The sequence below is a fragment of the Amblyomma mixtum genome, chromosome 9, assembly GCF_055824585.1.
Source record: "Amblyomma mixtum isolate Tamu chromosome 9, ASM5582458v1, whole genome shotgun sequence".
In the NCBI taxonomy this organism is placed as follows: domain Eukaryota; kingdom Metazoa; phylum Arthropoda; class Arachnida; order Ixodida; family Ixodidae; genus Amblyomma; species Amblyomma mixtum.
This window is the reverse complement of record NC_143020.1, coordinates 103,806,390-103,827,708: the sequence shown is the minus strand read 5'-3', so window position 1 is coordinate 103,827,708 and position 21,319 is coordinate 103,806,390. Positions and strand designations below refer to the sequence as shown.

Genomic DNA, 21,319 nt, shown 5'->3' with positions numbered 1-21,319 from the left:
GCTAGCGCAGGAAAAATTAAATAAAATTAACATAGTGTCGCTTTTCACGTGCTACGACGGATGCCAGTGGTGAGTTGGGGCTGAGAGAGTTGGTTAAGTGGCCTTTTTTAATAGTGTTAGCTACAAAAACATTGCTGTAATTCATTATTAATGTCTTTTAAATATTCGTTTACAAAACTGGTTCTTGCGCGTTTTCAGATACGCTCTTGTTGACGCTTGCCCGATGGTTTCCAACAACTTTCCGGCAGACAAACAAATATGCGACATCAACATCCAGCACGGTACGTATACAGGCGAAAGCAGGAGCCTAGAAAAGCTGACGATGCGTTGGCGCTAACTGAATGATCACAAGAGCTCTTTTAGCTAAATTTCTGCTACAGTCAGGAGCAAAAGTGCTAAGGCCATGTTTCAGCTTTGGTGACAGCCGCGGTGATTTTCCTTTTTTCGCAATTTGAGGGGCACAGATTTCTGACGGATGGGAAATTTTCATTTGCAGAGTCGGGAACCTGAATGTAATAAGTTGGATATGCATTATGGTCACCATTATAGTATCTAGCGTAGTTTAAGCGCTGACGGTCATGGCTGGATAGTAAATTTCTCTACAACGCAGCTTTTCACATCCCGAGCAGCGTCCCTCGCTTGGTGCTGTCTCCCTCTGCGCAACGCGTAGACGGCGACAATAATTACCTCTGGGTAAAGGATGAACAGAAAATGGACGAGCTTCAATGATATTATTGAAAAAAAAATTGTTTAGAAAGCGGCAACGTTGCTTACGGTACTTGGCGATAGCTCTGAAGATCATGCACCACCAAAGCATAAGAACCGGCTATGAAAGTGTACAGAGTGTACCTTTAAAATAGCAGCATTGTGGCGTCTTTAAGGTTGAAATATTATCATTTCCTTATGGCTTGTTCCACATTCTTCTTGAAGCCTTAGATTCAACAGAATATGTGCTGTTTAATCTTGATTCTATTAGTATCGTACATTCTGCCTGTTTAAATTCTGTTAACCCGCTGAATGAATCCACGCGCACTGTGGATACCCGACAGAGGATACACGAAGGAAAATAGCAACTGCCATAAGTAAATTTTTCTTTGCTTTCAGACACTGACGAAGGAGAATCGGAGACTTCGCGACACCTTCTTTGGGAATCAGAGGACGCTGTTCACACAACAACCCTGTTCAGACACCCTGAATATGACCTTTCGGCAAGGAAAGCGAGGTTTCAGCAACACTGGAGCCAAACAGGTGATTATTAAGCTGAAGTGTCAGGGTTCGTTATGAGAAGAAAATACAAGAAACACCTTATGGGTTAAAATCTCTGAAGGTGAATACAACAAAGCGTTCACTTCACTCGTTCACAGGCGCGTCTGGAACTCGAACTTTGTGCCGCCTGCGCTCCGCGGCGCGCAGAGCGACGTCTAGCGGCGGCGCCTGGTTCGAGATAGCGCACGTCGGATGGTAGGAGCATCAAAAATACGCTTCCAAGCATTGCCGCTAGACGTCGCTCATCGCGCTGCGGAGCGCAGACGGCACGGTGTTTGAGCGTGCTAGACAAGCCTAACGACTGTAATATCGGGGACAGAAGTGCCCAGAAAGCGCCGTGGCTGGCTCTAGCACGACCTACTGTACTACAGACCTGCACAGATGGTGGGGTCCTATGAAGCAGCGTGCCTCAATTTTAGTTAGCTTTTTGGCCGTTGGCGTTTTTGCCCTGTTCGTCTGCTATGATCATCATCATGGTTTCCCAATTCGTGCACGCTATTTAATGCATTTGTTTTGTCTTTCTCTGCTATCTTAAGATCAGCAACGAAAACAGCCATGATAACGACTTTTCCGCACTACAAGAGTATAAAAAGTGTCTTCCTTTTTGTACGCTTTCTTTTCGTTACTACCACAGAGCCTAACACAGATAAACGGATGATGATGATTATGTGGACAAATGATAAAACTAGTTTGGTTTATTGGGGGTTTAAAATCCCAAAGCGACTGAGGCTATGAGGTACGCCGTAGTGAAAGGCTCCGGAAATTTGACCACCTGGGGTTCTTTAACGTGCACTGACATCGCACAGTACACGGGCCTCTAGAATTTCGCCTTCATCGAAATTCAGCCGTCGCAGCCGGGATCGAACCACTGCCCTGTTTGAAATAAAATCATGAAGGAGGCCATTTTCTAAGCAGATGTTAGCGCCACGCTGCTCATAGTGTTTATATCCTGGCGGCAAAAGGCACAAACTAGAACATGCGCGCTGGACCAGGGCCATCTGAGCAGGTCTGTAGTTCAGTAGGTCTTGGGCTCAAGTGCATCGCTGCGTCACCAGAGTCACCTAGTGGTCAGATAAGGGCGCGTTCATTCCGCACGCCAAGGTGTGCTCGTCTGAAAGCGTCTGCTGCTAGGCTTGGTGCGAGAAACAGCCGATGCGATGGGTCGACAAAATGGTGCGCTTCCCGGCTTATGTCGCCACGGGGCGTTGGTTCGCGTATGGAGCTGAAGGATTGGAATACATTTTTCCGCGCAACCCGCGTCTTTCGGGACAGCAGCCACGCGACTTAACCGCTGCTCAGCCAAGGCGGAAGCTACAAGGAGGTGAGATACCCACGCTGGCGATAAGCAGAAACCTCGGGGTAAGTGTAAAACGAGGGAATGCGTTGCTGTAGTACTTACAGTAGGGCTAGTTGGTTTCTTGTTGTGGTGTCCCCTCTCTTGTTAGTGTCCTTGTTGCGCCGCCGTTCATTTCTTCTACCAACTGAGTTTATTGCGGAAAACAATTTACGTCTTGGGATAGGTGTAGAACCTGATAATCGGTCATTGTATGGTGAATGGCGATTGTGTGGTTCTCACCTATGGGGCAGAAACGTGGAGGCTAACGAGAAGAGTTCAGCTTAAGTTAAGGAAAACGCAGGGAGCTATGGAAAGAAAAATGAATAGGCATAACGTTAAGAGACCGCAAGCGGGCGCAGTGGGTGAGGGAACAAGCGCGTGTTAATGGCCGAATTTGTTTTTCAGCCCCGGACTGTCCGGGACTACTTGCGGACTCGAGTCCGGTGTTTGTTTTTCTCGGACAGCCCGAAAGCTCAGCCCACCTGCCTGCGTCGCCATGGCAACGCGTTCGTTTTTCGCCTATGGCAGTTCACGGGCTACTTGGGGCTGCTGGGAAGGCAGCAGACGACAGCTGCACGCCGCGCTGCCAGCCGTATTGAGTTAGACTCTGTGTGCATTTTGCGTACTTTTCGTGTTCCTGGAGGACGATATCATGCATTAAGCCTTCACATGAGATCCGTAGCTGCTCTCTGAGCCATCGTACGCCTTTCTTCTTGCATCCTCGTTCTGGTTTCTTGAAAGGCTGTGGCTAGAGTTCCGTCCAGACGAAACTACAATTTGCGCTATAGCTCCGTCCAGACGGAACTGCATGTAGCGATGGGGTTCCGTCCAGACGGGACTGTATCTCACACCATACAGTTCCGTCCAGCATTATCTGCCACAAGAGTTATGTCAAGACGGAATTAAAGCTGGCGTTAGGGATTGGGAACCCAGTTTGCTAGCAAACTTTTGCACGTTTATTTAAAAAAGTGGCAATCTTGTTCCGCCTAATGTCTGACCGGATATTCTGCTGCATGATTTTATTTTCCAAGCAGTCAGTGAGAAATGACAATAGAACGAGTTTTGGCTTTGGTTTGTTGGTGCGTCTGCATAATGCTTGTTGACCGTTTGTGTACGTCTTGGTCTTTTTCGCGCTACGTCATCTTGCAGCACAAACAGCGACCGGGCTTCACATCACTTCGCGAAGAGTTCCTGCCCTCTGCTTCTAACAGTGTCATTTTATCGATCCTGCATGCGTGCACGGAAGTTATACATTCGAGGATGTAACTAAACGCATTACGCGGACAGATATTTTGGTACCGTATACATGCGTAGAGAGAACATCTGGATACAGCTTTGTCAACTGGTTACTGCAGAGGCAAAGAAATGCTTTATGTGGGTAGAAATCACCCATTTTGTATAGTATGGACAGTACGGACATTAGACAGTTTTAGTTTTGCGTACGTAGAACCTTCACGCACGAGAGAGAGAGAGGGACTCTTTAATGAAATACAGAGAATTTAGCCGGCGTTTAAAAATCGCTGGCACGCTACTCTGCGCAGGGAGGGGAATTTGGGAGGGGAAGACAGAAGGAGAGCAGTGTGGAAGAAGTAACAAAAAAAAAAACGAAAAAAAACGAAGATAAAATGCGGCCATGAAATGGGTACTAAGGATTCAACGGCGTGTATTGATGTAACCTATGGAATGATGGAGTGCATAGTCCGACAAATGGGCTGACGAAGTTCACTGCATGAAGAATGAATGAAGGTAACGTGCAAGTGAATTACGTGAGCAGTCTGCGTAGCGTACGCTCGTGTCGCTTCGTACTGTTTTAGCTACACGTACGGGACGTAAAATGTGTAGATCTGCCATAGAACCTAAAGAATGCGATAGCATGTTGTGCCACGCCATCTAGTACAGATAAAGAAAACAAATTTTGATTAGTCGAGCTGCTTGGGGCTGAGCCAGGCCAATCCACAGTGCGCGCGCTAAATACTTTCCCCCTTTCTTCTGACAAAATTTTAGCGATTTCATTCCACCGAACTGTATGTTGCATGTTATCTTCAAAGGGATTACATTCTTTTACGTCCCGCAGCATATTTAAATCATTGCTCTTCGAGAAGCGAAGGCGCTAGTCTCCCACTCATGTTGACGACGTGTGCGTATGGAGTCAAAACGTGCACGGTTTTGATTTTCCCGCTGACTGTGCCGAGGGTCTCGCGATATCCCGCGAGGTTTTAGCTTCGCGTGGTCTCGCGAGACCGTCGGCACAGTCGTTGCTATGACGACCACAAAAGCTTCTCCGTCAGGCTTAGGAATTGCTGAAACGGCTTTCTATGTGGAAAACAAAAGCTTGTTCTCACCTAAAACTTCATGCGAGAGCAAGAATGGACCAACTTAAGGCAAATACAGCAGTTTACAGCACGATACCACGTCGAGGGATTAACGACGAAGCTGTTATCGTTGCGAAGCGGGCGGGCAGGGCGCCGCCATCTTGCCAACGCCACGTACGCAAACAACGTGAAAACCGCAACGCAAAGATCCGAATCTCACGTATGTCCGTGCGACCCACGCAGACACTTCACATTCTGCGCATGCGTACTGGTGATCCGTAAGCGCTCTACTTACGTGAAGCTTCTACGTACGTGAAAATAAAACTGTCTATTGTATGGACGGAACTCTAGCTGCAGTAAATATTCCGTCTGGACGGAACTGCAGCAGCAGCAAATGTTCCGTCTGGACGGAACGCTAGACACTTCGTTCTTGAAATCCACCGCACACGGACGCGCATTCGGAGCTGCGAGCGCGTATTGTTTGCTCGTGTCGTCAAGAGGTTCCTGTTCGCTTGTTTTGCGACATGCTGTCTGCGCGCTTACCTGAAAGCATCCCAGGTGAACCACTCGTATACTGGAGCAGCTATAGCGCTTGTTGTCAACATTTTTGCGAATGCTTTCGTCTATCTGCCTATCCGCAACGAGTTGGGCTACTTTGTGCAAACTTCGGCGCGAGCAGTAGCGGCGAGCATACCTCCGAAGCTGAGTTCTGTAATGCACCTACGCTAAGCTGACAGTACGGTCTTCAAATCGACTCAGTATCATGATCGAGCGCAGGGAGTTGCTTCGGCGTCGTGGTGGCCATAGCTTGCGTCGTCTGCATTAGATGACAGCGTCCACGTACGGTAACCGAGGGGGAGCCCGGCTTTGGCGGCGAGTCCGCAAGCAGCCAATGGCAAGCAGGTCATGTGACCATGACGCTTTTCCTGTTAGAGCGGAAGCCGAGACCTGTCAGCAAGTAGTCCGGGACTGGAAAAACAAATGCGGCCATTGACACCGTAGTCGAAATCAAGAGGAATAACCCGCTGGTCCTTAAGGTAACGGAGTGGATTCCAAGACAAAGCAAGCGAGGCAGGGGGCAGGAGAAAGTTAGGTGGGCGGATAAGATTAAGAAGTTCGCGCTGATACGGTAGCCGCAACTGGCAAAGAACAGAGTTAATTCGAGAGACATGGGAGAGGCCTCTGCTCTGCAGTGGGCGTAGTCAGGCTGACGATGATGCTGATCCGAGAGCATATGTAGCTGTAAAGCCCGGCAGTTTATAAAAGTCATATACCAGGCTGCAACCATCTATCGTAAAAATGAAGAAAAACGGGTCGATTAAAGTAACTTGGTGGTGTAGTAGGAGCATGGTATACTCCAGGTATGCTGCATTAAACTGGGCACAGGTGTTAAATCCGTCAGAGCATGAGCATCCAATGGACTCACTGAGATGGAAATTAAATTTTTGAAAATACTATTACCGGTCGCAAGCTACGCTTTCCCAATAAAAAAGTGAATGCAATGCAGTAAACGGAAAGGTTGATGAAGTGGTCTTTATTACTCGCCATTGTATAATGATTAAACTTAGCACTGTCGCTGTATGCCTATGTCTCGTCGAAGTACCTGTGTTTACATCCTGTGCGTGTGATGTTGTGCAAGGTATACAAGCTTGAAGCGATGACCCATAGCCATCGTTGTAAGGTGTTTCTGCGTCCTCTGAATTAGGGCTTTACACCTACATATAGTCTCGAATCGTCATCATCATCAGCCTGACTACGTCCCCTGCAGGGAAAAGGCCTCTCCCATGTCTCTCCAGTTAACCCTGTCCTTTAATAACTGCGGCAACCGTATCCCCGCAAACTTCTTAATCTCATCTGCCCACCTAACTTTCTGCCGCCCCCTGCTGCGCTTGCCTTCTCTTGGAATCCACTCCGTTACCCTTAAGGACCAGCGGTTATCTTGCCTTCGCATTACATTCCCTGCCCAAGCCCATTTCTTCCTCTTTAATTCGACTAGGATGTCGTTAACCAACGTTTCTTCCCTCACCCTCTCTGCACTCTTCCGATCCCTTAAAATTACACCTATCATTTTTCCTTCGATAGCTCGCTGTGTTGTCCCTAACTTGAGCTGATCCCTTTTCGTTAGCCTCCACATTTCTGCCCCATGCGTGAGTACCGGTAACATGCATCAGTTGTATACTCTCACATCAACACTCCTGAAAAACTAAAGTGTTGAGAGGCGAAAGCCGAGGACACTCTGCCGTGACGACTTCCGGTGGATGTGACGTCACACCATTCCCGTGGCTATATCGATATCCAAATTATACATCTTTCGGGGCTCTCAAGTGTTCACAAAGCCGACGTTTTTCCGACCATTCTGCGACAATTTTCACTATGCCGTGACGACTTTCGGTGGATGTGGCGTCGCACTGTTCCCGCGGCTATTTCGAAGCAATTTCGACATTTTTGCCTATACTATATTAACTACTTAACCTACAGTCACCAAACTTGGCTTCTAGGTTCATTTTTTCCTCCTCTATCTGAAGCAACGATTGGTTTTCTTCTATCTTTTTTAGTTCCCGAGTTAAACGCGTGTGACATGCTTTGTTAGCGGACAGACGACAGTGTGAGCCATTGAAGGCTGTCGCCTTAAAACGCACGCACAACTCACGCCCTCTCACGGCCTCTCTCGCTGCAGTTCTTAACGTGTCCGGAGGCATCGCCCTTCGTCTGCGGCTGTCGCGCCGCCTGCCGGCGCAGTTGCTGCAGACGTACGCACCCAGCGGCCTCCTGGTGGCCCTCTCCTGGTCTGGCTTCTGGCTCCGAGGTCTCCCAGTGCGCCTGGGTCTCTGCTACATGCTCCTGTTGGCGCTCTTTGCGCAGATGAACCAGCTTCGCCGAAGCCTGCCTCCCTCCACGAGCCTCACGGTACGTGATTGAATGGATTTTAAGGCGGAAGCCTTTAATGCCTCATCGTTGTCGACAGAAGGTTGTCAGCAGAGGTGTCACGCTTTTCGGTTGGTCGAAACGGTTATGACGTCAATATGCGCGGATTCGAAGTAATGAGGTCACCCACGGACCCCTGACGCCCCCTATTGGAGCAGACGACAACTAATAAATAGTTGTCGTCTGCTACAAAAGGGGGCGTAAGGTGTCCGTGGGTGACCACTTTACATAGCTCATTACTGCGAACGCAGCCATGGATACAACCGAACTCATCAAAGCAGAGAGAGAGTCGTGCTAAAGAAGCAGTCAAAGTCGGCAGTTAAAGCGTGTAGTTGTAATGCGTAGTCAAAGTGTGTAGTCAAATAAATCACTAGTACAGCACAGATAGTCTGGCAGTCAATGCCAAACAGTGCGCCAGGAAAGGCTTTCGCCTTGCAGCATTTTAGAGAGCCAAAGTGCCCCCTGGATTTTTTTTAACGTTTGGTTTTATTAAACAAGCTAGGTATCAAAATTCTATAGAGTTTCTAACTTTTTTTTCTGATTAGCTTCTTGTTTAGGTGACAAGAGAAGTTCTAACAGACCGCTTGCACCTGTTAGGCTTGATCCTCTTTCGTCAACCCCTCTCCTGAAGAGTCTGGGTATGCAGACGGCGCTATTGGGAGGCGAGATACCTAGTCATGGTCGACCAGGGAAAGGACATATACGAGTCCTTCGTCTGCGTTTTGTATTAAAATAACTCTCCCTTTTTGCAGTCCTTAATGTGGGAGGACGAGAAACTGACAACCTCAGAATCTCCACTTGGAACGTGATCGCCTGTTTTGGTTTCGAGAATTACAACAGGATATTTAAAATACCTGAAAACAAAAATAAGCTTCAATAGCTAGAACTTAGTACTCGCTGAACAAACATTTGAATGCGAATTTAGGGCACATTAACTGCTCTCAAACTGGCAGAGGAAAACAAAAGTGTTGAAAACTTAAAACCTCAGTCTTACTTTCTGGCGACCTTTTAGAGCTTCCTTTTGCAGCATATTCCTCTCATCAGCCCATAAATTAAATGCTTTACCGCTGCATATTGTTAATTTTGCACCGAGTGAGGCTTTTTCTACTCAGTTAATGCGCATGATTTCGTCCTATGTTTGCGTGATAAATACCCCTTTCTGTAATGCCCGTTGTCGCTTCCGGCATCAAATATATTAATAAATATACATGCGCTGAACCAGGACGGCAGCAAGAGGGTGTTCTGCTGCAGATCAGTGTTATGTCGCGGTGTATGCTTCTGGTCGGTGGGCTCCAAAGTAGCGAATGATGTTGCGACATCGCATCCCAGCGACGTTTTGTTGCTTTTATTGCGTGGTCTTCTTCTGGAAACTTCGTCCTCCGCAAAAGGCGTCTTTATCTTGGTGGAAATATTCCCCTATGAACCGAAGTACGAGCTCTCACAAGATTATGCCTAACGTAGTCAAGTGATCCCTTACTAGGGGGGCCTCCATGTTGACAGTATAGTTTCTATTTTCATGAGAAGGTGCTTAGTACATACCTCGCTATCCTTTCTCTGCACCGGGGGGGGGGGGGGGGGGGAGTCACTAAACACAGGAGGCTCTCTTTGCGACCGCCACCAATGGCGAACAGCATATATGGGCTAGATACAGATGTCAGTGCCGTAGCTCATCTCGGTCGAAACGATATGGAAGGAACAACGGAATAATAGCATCTTCGAAAAACGTAGCGCGAAACACAAGACACAGGTAAGGTGAAGACAGGACACGAGCTCGTGTCCTGTCTTCACCTTACCTGTGTCGTGTTTCGCGCTACGTTTTTCGAAGATGCAATTGCTCCGACTAGCCCAGTTTAGCTTACTTGTACAACGGAATAATAGCTTTGGCATGACGTGTTCGATACAGAGATAGTGTAGCTGTATCTTGCCGGTACTCACCTATGGGGCAGAAACGTGGAGGCTAACGAAGAGGGTTCAGCTTAAGGTAAGAACAACGCAGCGAGCTATGGAAAGGAAAATGATAGGTGTAACGTTAAGAGATCGAAAGCGGGCGGAGTGGGTGAGGGATCGCGGGTTAATGACATCCCAGTCTAAATCAAGAGGAAGAAATTCGCTTGAGCAGGGCCTGTAATGCGAAGGCAAGGTAACCGCTGCTCGTTAAGGGCAGCGAATTCCAAGAGAAGGCGATCGTAGCAGGGGGCGGCAGAAAGTTAGGTGGGCGGATGAGATTAAGAAGTTTGCGGGGATATAGTGACCGCAACTGGGAAAGGACAGGGTTAATTGGAGAGACATGGGAGAGGCTTTTGCCCTGCAGTCTTCCTATTTCCAATAGAACTGCTCAGCCGGATATCTTAAGGAGGCTAAATTCATTCGCCATTAATTAAGCACTGGCTCTTACCTCTGCTTGCGATGATGAAGACGATGACAGTGTTTGAGCTTCACTGACCTTGAGCACAGAACATCCATGGCCGATCCTCCTCCGCTTTTTAACTGGCGGCTTTTTGTGATGATTCCTTGTCCGTTAAAATGGGTTCATTCGTCCCTTCGCTATCGCATGCCAAATATAGCATAATACGACATATTTCTCGGCGAAATACGGTTAACATTTACGACTATGATTTCAGTATGTTAGGGGTGGCCCCAAAGCTTGAGAAGATCCTACTTACAATAATTATCGTACTCATTACCACCTACCTGAGCGCAACCACATGGCAGCAAAGCAACTTGGGACCAGGAATATTTCCTAAAGCTCTAAATGCTGAAAGAAAGTCGTGTATAGTTCGCCTTCTCAGGCTAAGCTCAAATTTATCTTGATTGCTTAGCCAGTCATTCTATTTGCCATAGAACAGCTGAGCAGCATTTTAAGGAGGCTAAATTCACACGCCATTAATTAAGCACTGGCTCTTACCTCTGCTTGCGTCGCAGGGTGTGGACATCTGGATGTTTTCCTGCGTCGCATTTGTCTTCGCAGCGCAAGTGGTATTCGTACTTGGCCACAACCTCCGCTCGACAACACGCGTTGACCGCGCAAAGAGGCGACGTAAATGGACCGCAAAATAAAGATCACACACGCTGCACCGACAGCTCTCTGATATGCAGAACACCGGTCGGCTGATGTCCCAGTGCCGTTCCAGTGACGTGCCATGATGTCCATGATTCCTGGACATTGGTTTCAAATGTGAAGCAACTCTGGAATATTGTAAGGTATATTATTATGGACATATTAAAGATAATGGTCCATTCTTAACATGCGTTATAAAATCTTACTTTTACCGCAGCGGTGACCTAGTGGCTGAACATCCGCCTCGTATGTGGGAGGTACGAGGTTCGATCCCAGTGCTGCCGGGTACCCAATGGTGATACAGTGGGTACAAGCTTTCCCCTGGCCTGGTGCTCGGCTTAATCAGAGTGAAGTGCTTGGGAAATGGGTCTTTGACCCCACCTTGAGCAAACGAATATACAGTGTGCCATGGCGCTCTTTGGCCGCAGATGTCCTTGAGCCATAGAAACCCGCTATCACTATCACTCACCAACTAAAAAGGGAACATAACTGTAATAGAGTGCATATGAATGTGGTGAGACGACTCTAACTACGACCAAGGAAGTTTTACCGTTGTATGTACCCTACAATGACGCACCAGCTTACCCAATGGTGTGTTCGGATAAATTCCGAGTTTCAAAATTCTGGCGCAAGTACGGGGTTGATTGCGTTCGAATCCGCGCCAGACGTCGCATAGAACTATTAATCGTAACGTGAGTGAGCTGTTAAACCGTCGACCATCAAATTCAAGGGTGTCTATGGGAGCGGGTCGGCCACGCATCGCAAGCTTGGTGTACTCGAAACGATGCTATCGCGTTGTCACACGTAATCAGCGATTATAAGTGTCACTCTAATTTTTAGTGCGAAAGCACCATTTTGATGGCTCAACTCCGAGCAAGATCTTGGGATGTTTGTACGCTTTCGGTGCTTGTGGATTTGTGAACAGTGAAAGTAATAAATGAAATAAATCAAAGAAGTATCCGCGACTTGGATTCGAATCCACGGCGATGGGAACTGATCAGCTTCGCTGGCTACTGCGAGAGAGCACTACGCTTTCGCCGCAGCCGATCAAGCGCCGTGTTTTAACTGCAGCACACTCTCGCTCTGTGCACTGCACATCGTCTTCTTAAACTAATACTACTATCAAACTAATATTCGCGCTTTGAGCTAAGTGCTGTAGTGACAGAGAGATGTGCGCTGCATGGGTCAGCGTGGTCAACGTTGTGGCAGAAATACGGCACTAGAGCAATACGCGTTGGCGTTGATAACATTGCTGCGGAAAGGCGGCACTGGAGCATAGACCGCCTCCCTACATTGGCTGAATTGGCATTGGCGATAAAAAGGTTAAAGATGCGCATAACTGGTTCCCTGGGTCAGCGGACACCTCAGACACGTTTTCAGGTACCAGGCGGTGGTGTCCACTTGCAAAAAACTGCTTTCACACATTATTTGTGCTTAGCAATGTTAAACCGCCAGCCATTTTTTTTTCAATTCTATTCTATTCAGTTATACCCTGCTCCTAAAAAGGAGTGTACTAGAAAACAGCTCACTCCCTTTTTTCTCCCATGCAGGCTCAATAATGTTTAGAGTATAACAAGGTATTTGACAAAATGTCAGCTTCTATCAAGGCACGACGTCTGTAAAAAAAAGTAATGAAACATTTTTTATAAGTATCTTTATTTTCATTAAAACATTGTATGTTTATTTAAAAACGATAGTTAATTCGGTTACACATTTTTTGATGTTACATTCTGCACAATAACGATTGAAATGAAATGGGAAGCGGAGTAACGAAAATTACGCAAAATGCACGAACATCTCGGTGGTGGCAAACAAGAGAAGAGGTCGACGAGCTACTGCTCGCACAAGTGTCACCGCTGTCGAGAAACAAGACCTGCTTTGTTGTACAGCGCTGGCTGTTGAAGCCAAGGACCTCGGACCAAACGTGTTTGTCGTCGCCGTCGTAGCAGTCGTCAAAATGCGTCCATGCAGCCGAGCGTTCCCGGAAGTGGGGCCGGGAAGGAAGCAGGGAAGCACCCGCAAGGGGCGCCAAGCCACGGGAAAGTGATCCCGTGACCATCATCCGTGCATTGTCCCTCGCGCCAACGTTCCCAAAACAGAGTGAAGGTTTCTGTGAAAAGCATGTTTGTGTTCGTAGTCATTTCGCGTCGGTGCAGTCGAGATGTGAGCGAAGATAGAGCTGGGAGTGGTTCAGGGACTCAACACAGTGTTAGACTTTCTGCGCCCGAAATTATTGTCGCATGCCAATTAGCGCCGATTTTTCGCTTTTATAAGTTGTGTAATTGCCGCTAAAACTTTTCAGTTCTTTTTTGTATCCCCATCCATAAGCGTCACTGCGACATCAATGGCTGCTCGAGACGGGACAGTAATATTGTCATGGTCGCGCTGCATTTTCTACAATGTTCCAGGTTACTGTTCTTCTTTAAGCCGACTTATCTTTCTGATCTTTGATGCCAGACCTGTGGACTTTCCGTCATCGACCCCATAGAGTTGTTTCGCTTGCGCACACAGGCTAGCCCAATATTAAGTTCGCGTTCTGTATCTGTGGCTAGTCTGTCGTTCACGATAGATCTTGCCGTCAAAGTAGGATTACACAATCACAACGCAGAGTGAAACGACGTGCTTATTACCTTAGTACAATTACCTCGCATGAGAAGTATCATAAAGGACACGTGAGATAGCGTGGATGCAACGTTCTTTGTCGTCTGCCCTTTGTCGAATTTTTTCTTTTACCCGAAGGCACAGAAATGTGGATGCTGTTTGAATTCGAAAGCAAGTGGAAGTTTTGAACTAGGTAACAGTTTTCAGGTTTTATAAAACAAAAATATGACATTTTAACAAACATAGACATAAGCACTCCTGCACAAAACATGGGCCTGAAGGTAAAAAAAAAGAGATCTAGAAAGTCGGAAAAGTTTTGAGACTATTCAGCAAGCTTAGTTCCTATGGCCTCATGCCACAAATAACCTTTCTTTGGTTTGTTTAGAAGCCTCCACATCGGAGACATGCAGGCGTGGCTCGAAGGCGTTTCGCAATCAGTTTTTTGGTCAAAAGCTTTCAACTATTGAGGCCGCAGCTCAAAAAGAAAAACAATGCGGAAAACTAGTTCGCGCATGTAAACCTGGGATATCATAGTCCTTTTCTGATGTCACATTATCATAACAGATTTGGTGTCGTGTCCTAAGCATTTCCTTTGCAACTAAGCACTTCCGTCGTAGGTTCCATTCCCAGAAGAGCCGAAGCTTTTCCATGTCTGAAGAAGGACGACTGCGTATGGTATTAGTATTGCAGCAACCTGGAAAAGAAAGCAATTGGAGCACATTTAGTTTCTTTTAATTTATTTAAATTCATTTATTGAACCCTCAGGGCCAAAGGCCTTAGAGGGGAGAGTGATTACAAAACTAAATATGCATTAACAGATGCAGTGCATATTGCAAAACTAAGTACTTTCATCGTCCTGCAATACAATTCTAGCTAGTGCAGAACGAAAATGCTGGTTATCACTAATGCCGACAATATCTGCACTTGAGCCGTTGTGCGCCTAAATATGGGTTCATGTTCTCGCAAATTATACATGTTGGACTGGGAACTAAGTCTGCAAATTGGTACTGTTTATTTCCAACGCTCTTTATTTTTAAAGCTAGCTCACAACATTGCAGCAACTGAGAGCAGTACTGCATTGAAAACTATCGGGTGCATTGAAAAGAAAAACAAAAAGTTATGGTTTCATGATCTGTGCGTCTATTCTCTTTCACCACCGGTTATCAGTCAATTCAAATCTGCAGGTTGCGAAGGCCCATCAGACCCAAACTTCAGACTATTGAAGCACCTCGCACGTAGTAACATTTCGTAGGCCTATATCTACCATCCTCCTGACTTCACTATTGGCGAGAAGCTGGCGTACGGTAGGCGAGGTGCTTGATGATCACGTGTCATTTTCACGTTCCACATGTCTTAAAAATTTGACCGCTTATGTACTGGCGCCGGCTGTATTCCCGTGTCGCTGCTAAGAAGCTTTGGGTCAAACGACAGATGGCGCTGTCTGTTGATGCCCTGGTGAATGCAACAGACCTCTGGCTATACATTTCCATAAATGGCCTATGGATATGCCGACTGCAGTGATTGCCATATTCTTTATGACATATGCTTTTGACTTCCGTGACAACATGCTAGCGTGGAGCAGCAAGCTACTTCAGCAGCCTGTCCAAAAGAAGCGCATAGTTACTGGTTGTTGACAACATTTGAAATCCATACCGAAAAAAAGAAGGTGAGCTTAGTCCTCAAGAAGTCGACTCCTTCCAGTATGTCATCTTTAGGCTTGATGCAAGAGTGACGGCGTTGTCTCTGCAAACAGTAAAATGGCAAAGGGAGAACGTAAGAGTGAGGACTTCGATTGGAATGTAAAATTTTTTTGTATCTAACATGCTAAATCATTCCCTACAGCACTGCTCGATGGGAAGCAACAGTGCCTGAGTTGACACGCGAGCATTACGCTCGCACGAACCGTGTGCTGCTTCGCAGACAAACTGTATTGGAGCTAAGTCGTTAGTCTACGCCCAAAGCTACTCGAGCGAAGACAATGTCGAAGCACCGTCCTCCTAGTGTGCATTCTGCTCGGCGTATAGGACTCTCGGGCTAGTCAACACTCTAAGAAATAGCGTCACATCCTCGAAAAATTTTCCATAAAGTTCGGAGCAAACTTTTGTTCGACATTGTAGCTCAGTCTTTATCGTGCCCATAGCAAATTCAACACGAATTACAGCATATAGAGAAAGTTTACTGGGGAATAGAGTGATTGCAGCCACGGTACTGCGCGGAACCTCCTTATTTTTACGAGAGTGTCCGCAGAGAGGTTTAGCGCAATAGTTTTTTCCGCGACCGGAATGTCGAAAGTACAGTTTGAACCGCGCCGAGTGTTTTCATAGTGCAGGTTCTTCCTATAGCAACCCTAAGACTTCACCATTAAGTCCCTGTGCGCGCTCAAACGGCAGCCAGAAATTTCGGTAGAGCAAGACTAGGCAGCACTTCCTCCTCTGTCCTACAACGTAATCCTACAACTCGAGCAGGTCTCAGTAATCTGGACACCGGCGCCGCAGCTCGCGCCATTTCCAGCCGAGACCCGGAGGAGATGCCTGGGAAAAATTAAACCCTTACATTTAGAGCAATCCTACAGACTATAAAGGCTGATAGGCTGAGATACCCCCTCCACACACCGGATTAAATAAGAAGGATAAGATAACGCTTAGGAGACTACAAACTAATATTTACTCAAACCATGTTTGCTTAGTAAAACCTTCCCAGGAATATACAAAGTATAGTTCAGATCCTGCAGAGCCAATGCCAGTTTATTTCACGAAGTATAGAAATGTCAAGTAAACCTACATATCGAACCGATACATAAATCAGCGTTCGAAAAGTGGGAAGACGCACCATCTAGCTCAGGCCTCGCGGACAACGCTCGTGTGTACAGATGTAGTAGAAGAACAGTGACGTGTGCAATGAAACAGACCTACTTCCCTTCGGCCGATCATCAGTGCCTTGTGACTACAACTGGGTGTAGTTCTCCAGGGCGCGTCAATAAGTCATGCAAGTGATATGTTTATGCATTCAGGCACTATCTAGGGGGACAACTGTAGCTTTGAAGATTTGTGTTTTGACAACAATAAGTCATGACGCCTTAAATGATTAGAAAATATAAACTACCATATCCATGGTAGGCTTGTACTCACTTTCGGAAGTGACGTCAATGGACTTTCATAGACGCCTTGAAATGTGAAGTACTTGACTTCAACACCTCTGCCTGAAATTATTCAGTGATCATTAGCACCAAGCAGCAATCAACAGAAACCCCCACGCAGGTATTGCGCATTGATGTCGTGGCAGAACAGTGTGAAAATATACTACATAACCTGCGCAGGGACTGCACAGCCAAACATTTGACGGAACCAATGTTCCGCTTTAAGGGTATGGTGTGGGTTAATCCCCATATATGCCGAATTGGTTATCTTCTACTAGGAAAAAAAATAAAGTTCAACCGCTGCTGCTCTGAACTGAATGAATTACTGCTTGAGATGATGTTTGACGGAGGTATTACTGCCGCATGTGTGGTAAGGTGAGAAGCAGAAAATCCCTGACCAGACACGCGTGGAGATTAAGTCAGTCCCGCAACAGCGCAGAAGAAAAATGTGCTGAGAGCTACCACCGATTATCTGCACAGAGCTATTCGGGGCAGGAAGAAGTTATAATTATTGTTTTATTTTTGCTTAACGTTGAAAACTTTTTTTTTTGAGTCGATCAGTGACTTACTCGAGGCGACAATCCGCCGCATAGAGGTGAACTTCAGATGGCTCTCCATTCAGCTCTGGCGATGAAGGCGTCTGAAATACTATAAAAAATCAAGAGCACAATGATGGTGATATGTCCAAGTGTCATCTTCAAATATTCTTGATGCCATATTTTAGTTCGCGTATTGTCCTCATCTTGAGTCCTATATTTCCCAGGTGAAAGCAAGCTCCGTATAGTTCGTCGACAAGATAAGGGGGGGGGGGGGGGGGTTCCTTGCAGTCTTTCAGAGCTACCGCCATAAGTCGTCTCTGAAGGCTTCGTAATTACAGCACGGCGTCGCTATGCGGGCGCCGAGCTTTTCAATCAATCAACCAATCAATCAATGAATTAATTAATTAAGACCACTAGGCTATCGCCGCAGCCGAAACGCCTCGTCCCAGTAAAAAAAAAACCATTGGAACCAATTGGATTTCCAACTGGTTCCAAATGGTTCCAATTTGACTAGTTGAGTTCCCAACTGGTTCCAATTGGAATGGTGTTCCAATTGGACTATCCAATTGGACCATTTGGGTTTCCAATATGTGGGCCCAATTGGTCTTACCCATTACATCCGATTGGACCGCCTAACTGCACCTAATTTTTCCAATGAATGTTCGCATTTTTGACAAACAAGGTAGAACCAATATGGTTCCTATAATAAGAGCTATCAGCAGCTTAACCCACTCATCATCTGCACCGCCACTGCAGCTGAAATTAAATAACTGCGCTCAGTGGGCAAGCGCCACTGGCCCCAGCATGAGAGCCTCACAAATAGGGTAATAAGTTGGAGCAGAAGTATGTTCTCTGGATGTACATATTGAGCTAATATATGCTACTAGTGTCTGAATGTTGCTTGCGTGTGATGTATTTGTGCCTGTTGACTTTGATTTCAATAAAAACATGTTAATCTCAATTCCTTAGAACAATGTTCATTGGCACTAGGCACGACATCTCCCTGCAGTCCTCATAAATGAGTTTTCCTTTTGCATATTATAATATGTTCAGTTGTAGAAATATTTGTCCAAGATTCTAGAGCATATTATTCACAAACGTTGAGCTACCTCTCTCAATGAACATAACATATTTTGTGAACATTTTCTGGGTGAAATAACTGCCTGGCCTAATGGGTCTAATTGGCTAGTCCTGTTGGGTCCAATTGGTCGGGTGTCCAAAAACACCACTGGAACCAACTGGTTCCAATTGCGAAATCCAATTGGAACCAATGGGAATGTCCACTTGGTTCCATTTGGAATGTCCAATTGGTTCCAATGGTTTTTTTTTGGCTGGGGTGTTAAACTGCACCACACAATCACGCGCTGTGCATTGGAGAACGTCCTCTTCGTCAACTTCCATCTGCTCCGTCCCGTGGCACTGCCTGCTCACCGTCGTCTTCTACGCAGCACAAATCCGTGTTTTCGTTCCGATTCGAATGTAATAAACATTCTCTGTAGTTTTTTGCAATGCATTATCTGGTAAGTCAGTTGATCGACGCGAAAGTTAGGGACTATATGCTTAAATCCGACCGGCACGCCGTGCCCGTCAAAATTGCTGTTACAAAGCCGCTCGGCAGCCCGCATGCTGTCAGCCCCACCTGGTTACAGCGATGCGTTGCCCCATCTGCTGCAGGCAGCAATTCGAGGGTTTCAGGTGCAGCTCAGCGAGAATCTAAGCCTTGAAAGGATCTAAGCCTTGGGATGGAACGAAACGGGTTAACTCAATGGAAGCGACGAAAAGAAAGTGACGCTCAATAGGTTTCTGGAAAAGGTCATATCTGGCTGCGAGGCCACCGCGGCGGCTCAGTGGTTATGGCACTCGGCTGTTGACCAGAAAGACGCGGGTTCGATTCCTCCCGCGGCGGTCGTGCATTTCGATGGAGGTGGAATTCTATAGAGGCCCGTGTACTGTGCGATGTCATTGCCTGTTAAAGAACCCCAGGTGGTCGAAATTGTCCGGAGCCCTTCACTACGGCGTCTCCCATAGGCTGAGTCGCTTGGGGACGTTAAACCCCCGTAAACTAAACTCATATGTGGTTGCCGGCACGGAATGCGTCCGTCACAAAACTGACGCACCTCAGTGGTGGCCTTGTAATGTGAAATGTGACTAGTTAGAGCTCCCAGATCGAACAGTTTCAGAGCTATCTGTTTTGACCAGGCCATATTGATGGTCATCAGCGCAACAGAAATGCTATTGACGCTGGTACACAGGAAAGACTATAAAGGCTGTTCGTCAGAACATTCATGCTTTAATCACACAAGGTGAACGCAAGGGCAGAAAAAAAGAGCCAAAGCAACAAAGCGTCAAGTACTTACCTAGCCTGAAGCTGCTTGCTGGTGTTCGTCTTCGATCGTCTTCTTCATCGATCGCTAAACGTGGCCCAGTACTACGAAACAGTGAGGATAAAGAATGAACATTCACTGGAAAAAGTGGTGAGTTTTGCCAACTGATTTATTACCTAAATATTATCTATGCCCTTGACACCCAGTGCCCTTGTCTTATTATTTGTAATTTATTTTGCAGCATTCGTTCTAGTTCGGTTTCAGTTTCACACTTGTAATCACTCCACATTGAACTGCGGTATTTTTAAATTCTTTGCAGAATTTTCTTTAACTATATGTTTATATGTTGTGGTCCTGTCTTACCTATGCTCCAGGATGTTGTTTTCCAGTAGTTTGTAACGTGTGCTATCAAGGGCGTCCGCAGAACTTTTTCCAAGGGGGTGCACCCGATGTCTGGGGATGGGGGAAGCGGTAGGTTTGTAGTTGTTTTCTACTAGGGCATAAATAATATCCGTAATTCCAAGGGGGGGGCAACCGCCCCCCCTTGCCCCCCCTTCCGGACGCCCATGTGTGCTATTGTGATACTGAAATACCTGGCCTACGGAGCATTGGCCGCTGGGTCCAAAGTGAAGCTAAATAGGTTAAATAATGCACGTGGTAAATAGGAGATTAAAGAACAAGGTTATGGACGGCTCTTTTGCACAGAACAGCAAAGAATGGTTTGGTTTATGGGGTTTAACTTCCCAAAGCTACTCAGGCTATTAGGGACGCCGTAGTGAAGGGCCCCGGAAATTTCGACCACCTGGGATTCTTTAACGTGCACTGACATCGCACAGTACACGAGCCTGTAGAATTTCGCTTCCGTCGAAATTCTACCGCGGCGGCCGGGATCGAACCCGTGACCACTCACCATAACCATAACCGTTTACCGCGTCGCAAAGGCCAGTAGAGTCCTAGAATGAGGACACAGCCCACCAAACTCGAGAAGCCCTACAATACGGCCCGTATAGTTTGTCTCCCTGTCGATAACTGAAGCTATCTTTCATTGAATGGGCGCACGATTTTAAGTGCATTATTACAGCACGACTTGGTCGCGGGCGCGTCTTAAGTTCAGAATGAAATGACGCTAACGGAAGCAATGGTTCAGTAACGACGTTCGTAAGGCCAACATGCTGTCATCATCACCAGCCTGACTACGCTCTCTGCAGGGCAAAGGCCTCTCCCATGTGTCTTCAACCTGTGCTTTGCCAGCTACGGTCACCGTATCCCCGCAAACCTATCAATCTCATCCGACCACTTAAATTTCTCCTGTCCCCCACTACGCTTGCTTCTTTAGAATCCACTCCGTTACCCTTAAGGGCCAGCAGTTATCTTGCCTTCGCATTACATGTACCATTAGGCATAAATCAGAATTTGAGGTTCAGGAACCTGATCCCGTTGTCCTGAGGGCACTCACTGGTTAATTTGACCTGATGAAGGCAATTTTCTTACATGGTATGGATAAGTGGCCTAACTATTTTGGATTTATTAGCTTTGGTGTCTTTCAGGACAAGAAAATCGTCTACGAAACGAAAGCACTGAACAACCTTTGATTCTTATGATTTCGAGCTTCCTGTCCTTTTGTGCCAATAGTAGATCGCTTAACATAGGTGCATTTATGTGTCCCTTGTTTCTGCAGGTAACATTTCATCTTCCCAGGTAGCAAAAGCAGACGTTAAATGTATTCGTTCTAAAAATTTTCATGTGGAAAGGCCCGTCTCATTTTGGAATGCCACGCCTTGCGGGACAATACAACCTTCTATGCATGAAAAGAACTTGTCAT

At 46.6% G+C, this 21,319-nt stretch overlaps 1 protein-coding gene across 1 annotated transcript in view; it reads left to right on the top strand.

Annotated features, from left to right (window-relative positions):
* LOC149330454 (glycine receptor subunit beta-type 4-like) overlaps positions 1 to 10,896 on the top strand; it is a 99,205-nt gene extending 88,309 nt beyond the window's left edge. Inside the window, exons 5-8 of the mRNA XM_089559430.1 lie at positions 199 to 281; positions 1,105 to 1,248; positions 7,592 to 7,821; positions 10,762 to 10,896. Of these exons, the coding sequence (XP_089415556.1) occupies positions 224 to 281; positions 1,105 to 1,248; positions 7,592 to 7,821; positions 10,762 to 10,896 (567 nt within the window). The 5' untranslated portion in view covers positions 199 to 223. The remainder of the gene's footprint in view (positions 1 to 198; positions 282 to 1,104; positions 1,249 to 7,591; positions 7,822 to 10,761) is intronic.
* The last annotated feature ends 10,423 nt before the right edge of the window (positions 10,897 to 21,319 follow it).